The sequence below is a fragment of the Echinops telfairi genome, unplaced genomic scaffold (genome assembly GCF_000313985.2).
Source record: "Echinops telfairi isolate 266 unplaced genomic scaffold, ASM31398v2 ScPeMD7_2010;HRSCAF=2546, whole genome shotgun sequence".
In the NCBI taxonomy this organism is placed as follows: Eukaryota; Metazoa; Chordata; class Mammalia; order Afrosoricida; family Tenrecidae; genus Echinops; species Echinops telfairi.
Genome location: NW_022105908.1, coordinates 4,742,380 through 4,750,923, shown reverse-complemented (window position 1 = coordinate 4,750,923; position 8,544 = coordinate 4,742,380). Strand labels below are relative to the sequence as shown.

Here is an 8,544-nt window from a genome sequence, read left to right as displayed (position 1 = left end):
CATCAGAAAGCAAGAGACCCGAGAACTAGAAAAGCGAGGCTCACGGAACCATTTATCCCTCCGCCCTTCAATTAACCTCACGTGTTTATCGGCCAGGTTGGCCCAATAAATTAACTCCTTCAGTCCTCCCTTTCCGAGGAGACAGAGCACGGAGGCTGACTGGGCGCTCCTCAGGGCTGTGCGGCCACAGCGCAGGCTCCTGGAGACAAGATGTGAGGAGCCTGGCGTCACATGGGTGTCTCAGGGACATGCTTTGAATAAGAAGAGGCCTGGTTTGGCTCCTTGCCTAAGAAACAGCCCGGACCCAGATTAACATGTGTGATCCAGAGGTAAGGTGACCAGACATCCCGCTTTTGGCGGGACAGTCCTGATTTTTAACAATTTTTTTTCCTGTGTCCTGTGGCATTTTTTAAAAGTCCCGATTTTTGGAAAGAATGCATGACAAGCTAGGATATACGGTTTTCGGCTGCCATGTGGCTCTTTCGCCAGGACATGAGTTTTATCAATGGTGCCCCTCTTTTGTCCCACTTTGCCAATGTTAAAATCTGGGCACCTTATTAAAAAGGGGACCTGGGACTGAAATTGCAAGTACCAAAGGAGGACACTTTGCGGCTTGTCCCCCAACTCTCTGCCATTTAGCCACGTGTGGAGTAAGACGGGGTTTTTCGTCCCCAGCCCCAGCCAGTCCTGGGGCTTTGGGGCTTGGCTCAAGGGGAGTCCCTCTGGGACATGGGGGTACAGTGAATGGTGTGACCCTTTGCTGGGCCCGCCTACACAGTAGGGTATGCTGGGCCCCTCTAGGGTTTCCCGTATGGGCTCCAATACATTTCTTCCCTTTTGCTTTTAAAAAAAAAAGGTTGGTTTTTTTTTTTCTCCCGTAAACAACCAGTTCCAGTCTGAGAAACTCACGGGGGCAGTTGTACCCTGTCTTACAGGGTTGCTGTGAGTGGCATGGCCTTGATGGCAGCGTTTGGTTTTTGAGTTTTACGAGCCCTGGATAGCAGAAATGGCGCCGTGCTGGCTCACTGGTAGAACGGTCGCCTGCCTTGAGAGAGATTGAAACTTGATTCCTGGCCGGTGCATTTCATCCATAGGCAGCACCTGTCTGCTCTGATGAAGAACTGGTTTCAGCAGAGAGGAAAAGGCCTGGGGTCACCGTGGTCGTTCCCTACGTGGATCCCCAGGCGTGGCTCAGGCGTGGACACTGTGGAGTTCTGTTGGGCGCGCGTCACTGTGAAATGGCTGTCATTGAGTCAGCAGCCCACAATGGCAGATGGCAAGAGGGGTGTCCTGTTTGCCTCTGTGCCTGCAGGGGTCGAGGGACACTGAGTTCTCAATCAGCGTAGTTGCATTATGGGAACCAGCTGTTGAGTGAGTAGACGGCTTTCCTCTGAGTACCGGGATTTCTTATCAAGAGGGTGGGTCTTCCCAGCTACAGGTGCACCTCTCTATACCTGTCTGAGTGGTTTCCATCCTGTTTGTAATCATTCCCTTCATTAGCTTCAGCTTGCATGGGCTCTCTGAAATACCTGTGGGCTTGGGTGTAAATCTTGCCATGCACATGCCCTGCCTGTGCAGCAAAGGGGTGCCTTTCTTTCATGGCAAGAGCTGGGTCTTATATCCATTTGTAACACTGGCAACTTATACAAGCTACTCGGTGTATTTTTTTAAAACGGGGATGCAGTGGGGCGGCGGGTGGGGTATTGTGTCTGGGGGGGGAGGGGCTGATACTACTAACTGCCTACTCAGCTTGAGCCCACCTATTCCAGGCATTTCCTGAATGGATAGCCAGGTACTGAAGTAACCCTCTGGCAGGGAGTGAGTTTAGATGTCAGTATTTTGAAAGCCCTTGGAGCTGAGGTGTGAGCTGAGGAAAAGGGAGCAAAAAACTGCACTCAGTCTTTGAGGGCCTGTGCCCCCGGCATGACACCCTCTCGCCTCTCCCTGGGACCGCATCGGATGAAGCTGTGGGTGTCAACTGTCTTCTCTGATGCTCAGGGGTCCAAGGGCCCCTGGACGTGCGCCATCGCTGTGTGCTTCCTTTGTGGCCGTGGACGCTCACTTGCCGGCTCACTGAACCTCACGGTGTGATCTCCTCCTTGTTTAGGGCTCTGGCTGACATCTTGCGGCAACAAGGACCGATCCCCATAGCACACTGTGAACGAGAGACGATCCCGGCCATCGATACCTCTCCCAAAGAGAACACGCCAGTCAGATCGTCCTCCAAAAACCACTACACCCCTGTGCGTACGGCCAAGCAGACCCCAGGTAAGCCGCCGACAAGCCTTACCATACATTTAGCCTCAGGCAGGTGACAGAGTTTGTGGGGGTTCCCCTGCCTTTCGAATGCTGGGCCCTGAGCAGCCTGTACTGAGGGGCCTTCTCATCAAAGACCGGTATGTGGCAGGGTCTGGGGGCTGGGTCCCCTGGGAAGGGTTGCCAATGGGGGGAGACTGTAGCCAGAGTCTGGACTGGTGGTTCAGGAGTCTGCAGCAGCCATGGAGATGGCAGAGGAAGGTGCTACTGCCCGCTCCGGTCACACACTGGACATGAGTTACTGGTGCCACCAAGTCCACTCGGATGCATGGTGACCTCCTGCACTTAGATTGATAAATATGGAGGGTGTGTGCAAATTGCCGCTCGGGTATTGCTATCTCAAGACACAGGTTCCAAAATGTATTTGGCCTACCTCCCCTTTTAAGAAAACAAAATTACTCATTGTCTGCCTGGCAATTAAAAACTTTTCTATAGCCCATGAATCCAGGATCAAGCCCTGATCATTCCAGTGCTGCCCCCACCCCACCCCCACCCCGGGAAGGTATCAATCGCTTTGTGAAACCTTGCCTCCAGGAGCACTTCCTGGGGGTAAGAATGAGGTCTGCATTTTAGGGAGGCCCTTTCTGTGTTCTGTCAGTTCTCTGGATATGGGGTGAGTTGCCTTAAAATCACGGTCTGGCTTCTATTTGACTGAGATCATCCTGTAATCTTATGAAGCAATCTGGGCAGAGCTTCTTAGAGAGCTGAGAGATCAACAACAGATTCTTGAGGAGATGGAGGGACTTGAACCCAGGTCACTACGATGGGAGTAAGAGTAAAAATGTTAGTAACAACAGTAATCAAAACCAGCACCCTGCTCTGTGCTAAGCAGCGCTGTGACATGTCATCTGCGTCGTGTTATTTATTCTTCACAGAAATCTTTGAGTTTCTTATATTGTCCCCAGGTTATACAAGTGCAAAGTAACATTCTGATCCCATATAGCTCATAACAGAGAGGGCCGGTGTTTAAATCAAAGCAAACAGTAACAGGATTAGAAAGCCCTAAAATCCTAATCCGGTTGAGAAATTGAATCTAAAGTATCTGCGGGTATTTGTTATGAGTGCAGTTTGGAAAATCATTTTCTCACGGTGAGTGTGGCTAGATCCTACCTCTTGATACAGATTCTTCTCTGATGTTCATATCAGCAATCATCTGAGCTGAACTAATCCTGCAATTAGGGTAGACAACCACTAGATGTCAGGAGATGCATTTAAAAATCTAAGACCAGAGGAAGGGGGAGTGGGGGGAGAGGAGGAAAAATGAGTTGCTGATATCAAGGGCTCAAGTAGGAAGCAAATGTTTTGAGCGTGATGATGGCAACAAATGTACAAATGTGCTTGACACAGTGGATGTGTGTATGGATTGTGATAAGAATTGTACGAATCCCCAAGAAAATGATTTTTTTAAAAAATCCAAGACCAAAGCAAGGGATTGCTTAGATCAATGTATTTTTTAAATCCCTTCACTGTCTTAAGTCAGAAACCTTCTATTTGCCTTTAAGGGGATAATGTTAAATCTTTTGAGGGAGGATTCATTCTTCAAACATTCTGTTTGCTTTTGTGTTCTGTTCAGTGGATTCCAACTCACAGCGACCCTGTAGGACAGCTGAGAACGGCCTCCTGAGGTTCCTGGGGCTGTAACTTTCGGGGGAGCAGTTCACCAAACCTTGTCTCTTGAGGAGCCAATGGTGGATTTGAACCGCTGTCTGTTTTAGTTATGACCTGAGTGTTTAACCATTGTGCAATCAGGACTCCTTTCCTGAAAACAAAGAAACACGCATAGATAGATATGTGCAGACATATGCAGCCAATGTTTTGCATATGATTCAAGGGGATACCCCTGATTTAAGAGTAAATCTGAGGTACCTGCATGTTAAAGAATCTAGGTGTGTTTTCATCCATCCCAAATCACAGACCCTTGAAAGGTAAGCTAAAGCATCTAGACCTCTGGCTTTATCTACCTAGCTGAACATTAGAAGCACTTAGCAAGTTCTTATGCTGATTCCTGGGCCATAGAAGCCCCTCCCCAGTGTGATTCTAGCCTGGCAGCCAGGATGAAAAAGGGCTGGTCCACACGGACCCTCACAGCTGACGACTGAGCCCATCCGAAGGTCACACCAGAGGTCCTCACACGTGGCTGCACCTTGGAGTCACCAGAGGCGGCCTGGTGGTGCGGTGGTTGTGTGTTGGGCTGCTAACTACAAGGTCAGCAGTTTGAAACCACCCCTGGAGACCGATGAGACGTTCTACTCCCACGAAGAGGTACTATCTCGGAGAGAGATACCACAGGGGCATTCCTGCCCTGTCCTCTGTGGCGGCTTTGAGTTGGAATCGACCGAATGACTGTGAGCGAATGAAGTTACCTGGAACACGGGCAGGGGTGGGGCGGGGCGGGGTGGGGGTGGGGTTTAAAGAGTAAAGAGGCCTGGGTCTCACACCCAGAGAGTATGCTTTACAGGGAAATCTCCCAGTTATCAGTGAACTTAGAAATCCAGTCCCGAGTGAGTCTTTAAGTCTTCCAGTGGAATTGGCAGATGAGTTTGAAGAGGTGCCTACGGCTCTCCTCTAGCCTGACTTTAGTTCCGGGCCTGTGCAATGGGTTCGGAGCTGTAGCCGGGAAAAGTTGGAGTGACGAGCGACACAAGTGGGGCTGGCTCAATGGTCCCAGCTGGAGGGCAGCTGTCGGCAACGTCAGAGAGCAGGTGGGCAACGTCCCTATGGGAGTGAGAGGTGGAGGTGTGCCACTGGGGATGATCTGTCACTGGTGCTGGCGAGGGAGTGTGTTGAAAGTTCTCTGGTGATGCTGCCCCCATAGAGCGGGGTTGAGGCTCTCCAGGCTCTGGAAGAGAGCGTGCCCGGCACGGTGGGTTTAGCATTGGGCTGCTAACTGCCAGCTCAGAAGTTCTGCCCGGCCCACCACTCCCAGAAAGTTTCACGGAGTCTTGAAGGGACCGGTTCTCCTCTGCCCCGGAGGGCCCATATGAACCAAAATGGACTTGGTGGTGGTGGGAAGAGGGGATGTGCACCATAGGGGGGGCGGGGCCACGGCGGAAGGGGGGGTTGGGCGTATGGAAAGCTCTTACAGGGGCACAAGCATCGTTCTGAATGATCCCTTGCTATCTCAGGCTTTGGTTTGCTGGGACACGGTGTTACCACTCATTTTGTGTATTTCCATTTTCCCGGATGTGGATCCCGGCATGTGCAGAGGTTCATCTGCCACTCTGGAACGTGAAGCCATGGTGGCATCAGAGGTACCACTGGGCCTTTATCGCCGGCCACTGGTTGGCTGCAGGGCCATTCTCCGCCTCATTCACCAGTGAGCTGGTTTGCAGCCTCTGAACCCAGACTAAGTGGACAGTTTTGTTTTGACCTTCAGTGCCCTTCCCTGGGCTGCAAGACCTGCCCTTTCTCCTGGATTCCATATCTGCCGTCTCCTCTCATGATCTGTGAAGGGAAGCTTATAATTCTAGGATTCGTGTCTGTGTTTTGAGAAATCCCTCCCTCTGTTTCTCAAATGGGAACTCTCATTGCTTATTTTTCCCTTCTATACGAGTCAGGAATTGCTTCCTTGACCCAGAAAGCATTCTCAATGGAGACACTTAAATTTGAAAGCAATTTGGTAACAAGCTGCAACTCCTACAGTTTATAACTGACAAGCACTTCTTCCAATATCTGGTGCCCTTTTACCACAAGGCACTGCAATCTGAACAAACATTTAAACAAAACTTTGGATGAACGATCAAAGAGAGGGTTTCACTGTAAACCTTTCTACCCATAAAATAAGCAAAGCACTGGTCACAGACATAAGGTGACCAGAATATTCTAGAAGGATATTAATGAACTCACTGTCCTGGAGTGGATGCAGACCCCTAGTGGTGTTACAGAATGGAGTAGAACTGCCCCTGGGGTTTTCGAACATGTACATGTTTACGGGAGTAGAAAGCCTGGTCTTTCTCCCTCAGAGTGGCTGGCGGTTTGGGAGTGCAGACTCTGTGGCTGGCGCCCACCATGGCATTAAGGAAGGATATTAGAAATGTAAGGGAGCATCGCAGCCTCAACACAGAACACGTTGCTGCTCAGAATGTGGCCCAAGGTCCAGCAGCAGCAGCAGCAGCAGCAGCCGCCACTGGGAGCTTATTAGAAATGCAGACCCTCAGGTTGTACCTCCTCAGCTAAATGAGAATCTGCTCGCTGAGGGGCCCCTTAGCGGTTCAAATCAGAGACACTGGGAAAGTGCGGACTGTGAGAGATGAGGTGGCTTCCAAGGGGTCATGGGAAAACTCCACCGTCTTTTAATTCCATTTCCCCACAACGTTTTTGAAACCTCCTCCTCTTACCTCCCCTCCATTCTTTTACCTGTCCCTAACTATGGATACGAACTTGGACCAGTGACTTCGCCTTTGTGAATGTCTTCATGTGCCATTGATGCTGTTAGTACCAGTCGCCTCTTTTGTTCGAAGGACATACCGAGTTAAATCAAACAGGTGCTTTAAACAGGTCCTGGGGTTGAGCACACGCCCAGTAGTTCCCACGGCTGTACTGTCCTCAAGGTGTAGGGAAAGATCAAAGGAGTGGGAGCAAGCCTGGCATCGGTCAGGCCTGAAGCCAGGCGTCCTGGGGGTGGTATTTGGGACAAAAGTCCTCTGACCCAAGTCTTCCTATGGTTTGGTCTTGCCCTTGTGTGTCCTGTAGAGGTCAGGTGTGGTTCCTGGGGGCTGAGTGAGTGTTTCGGAGCTGGAAAGCACATACCTGTGCTTTGGTTTGGGAAGGGGCAGGGAGTTCTGGCCTAATAATCCTAGAGACGTTGGCATCACGTGTTGCACAGCTGGCATTGACTGAGCACTTCCTGGGTGCAGAGTGCGCCCCGAGGCCCTCTGTTTGTGATGGCAAGTGGATCCTGTCCCGTGTCTTAGATGCCGAAGCTCCTAATCCCACATTAGCAGGAAAGTCTGCTTCAGCGGTGAAGTCGGGCCGAGTCAAACAAAGGCAGCTGATCACAAGCCAAGGGCATCAAGAGCTCAAAGAAGCCAAACCCATGGTCACTGAGTCCATTCCAATGGACAATGACCCTGGATAGCAGTGCTTCCCACAGTAGGAGTTACCACCCCCTTGGGGGACGGGAATGATCTGGGAGGGGGGGCTGCAAAAGCAGATACCTACACTTTGGCCTGGATTAGGGGCTACAGTACCAAAAATGTTTAATTGTGTGTGTGGTGGGCACTAAGTTTTTGTTTGATTGTTTGTTTGTTTGTTCCTGAAAAGGAGGCAGTAGGCCAAATAAGATTGGGACCCTATAGTGTCTAGGGTTTTCAGAGGCGCTCTCAATTATTAGGGGAGCAAATGGTCTCATCTTTCTTTCACAGCGTGATTGGTGGGTTTGAACCATCGACCTCCAAGTGAAGCTTCAAAGAGACTGGAATAAGGGCCCTCTAGTCGTGAGGGCTGTGCCCTAGCCCTCCGTGGCCTGAGATCTCCATGTCTTCTGGTCGCACTTGTTGCAACCCTTTGGTTCTTGCCTTCATATCCCCTGGCCTTCTCAGTGTTCCTCCGGTTCACCCCGTGTGCTCGTCTTGGGGTGTTCTCCCTCCTGGTCTCTGTGGCTGGAGACTTTGCTGCAGCAAATACCTGGGTTGGGAAATGTGGCTGCTCAAACTTCAGAGAGGCGGTCACAGCCTCTCCATCTATCCCTGTCCCTGCTTCATCTTCTGCCTAGCACTGAGCAGCACCATCGAGCATCGTCTCTGTGCTGGTTCACTTGTTTGTTGTCTCTGTTCCCTTCCGAAGACGTGGCCTTGTAAGTTCCATGATGACCGCAGAGGCTGCGTTGTTTGAAACGCTGCCGTTGCCCATGAACCAAGAGCAATGCTTGAAATAAATCACAGCTGCTCAGTAGCTTTTTTGGCCATGGAGTGAATGATGTCCCTCGCCCTTTACCTGGACGGATAATGGAGTTAAAGTATCAGCATTGCTTACATAGTGGCATGTTGGGCAGCTTCTACCAAGACCGTGGGCTGGTCACTGGGAGTTGCCGCCTCTGGGGGGACCTGGTTTCTCAGTGCCCAGGCTTCTCCCCGAGATCCATGGCCTGGCCACTCCTCCTGTCCGGCACAGACCCAGGACTCCACAGCTCAGTGGGGACAGCAGCTGGGAGCCTGACTTCCCGGCCTGGCCGCCGAGAGCCCGTCACCCAGACTAGCCCAGTCTAAAGGAGTGCTCTAACCAGGGTCA

At 51.1% G+C, this 8,544-nt stretch overlaps 1 protein-coding gene across 1 annotated transcript in view; it reads left to right on the top strand.

Moving 5' to 3' along the window:
* Positions 1-8,544, top strand: part of SHISA6 (shisa family member 6) — a gene marked incomplete at its 5' end in the record, with an annotated part of 389,310 nt that overhangs the window by 32,420 nt on the left and 348,346 nt on the right. The window contains one exon of the mRNA XM_004709342.2: positions 2,108-2,268. Within this exon, the coding sequence (XP_004709399.1) occupies positions 2,108-2,268 (161 nt within the window). The remainder of the gene's footprint in view (positions 1-2,107; positions 2,269-8,544) is intronic.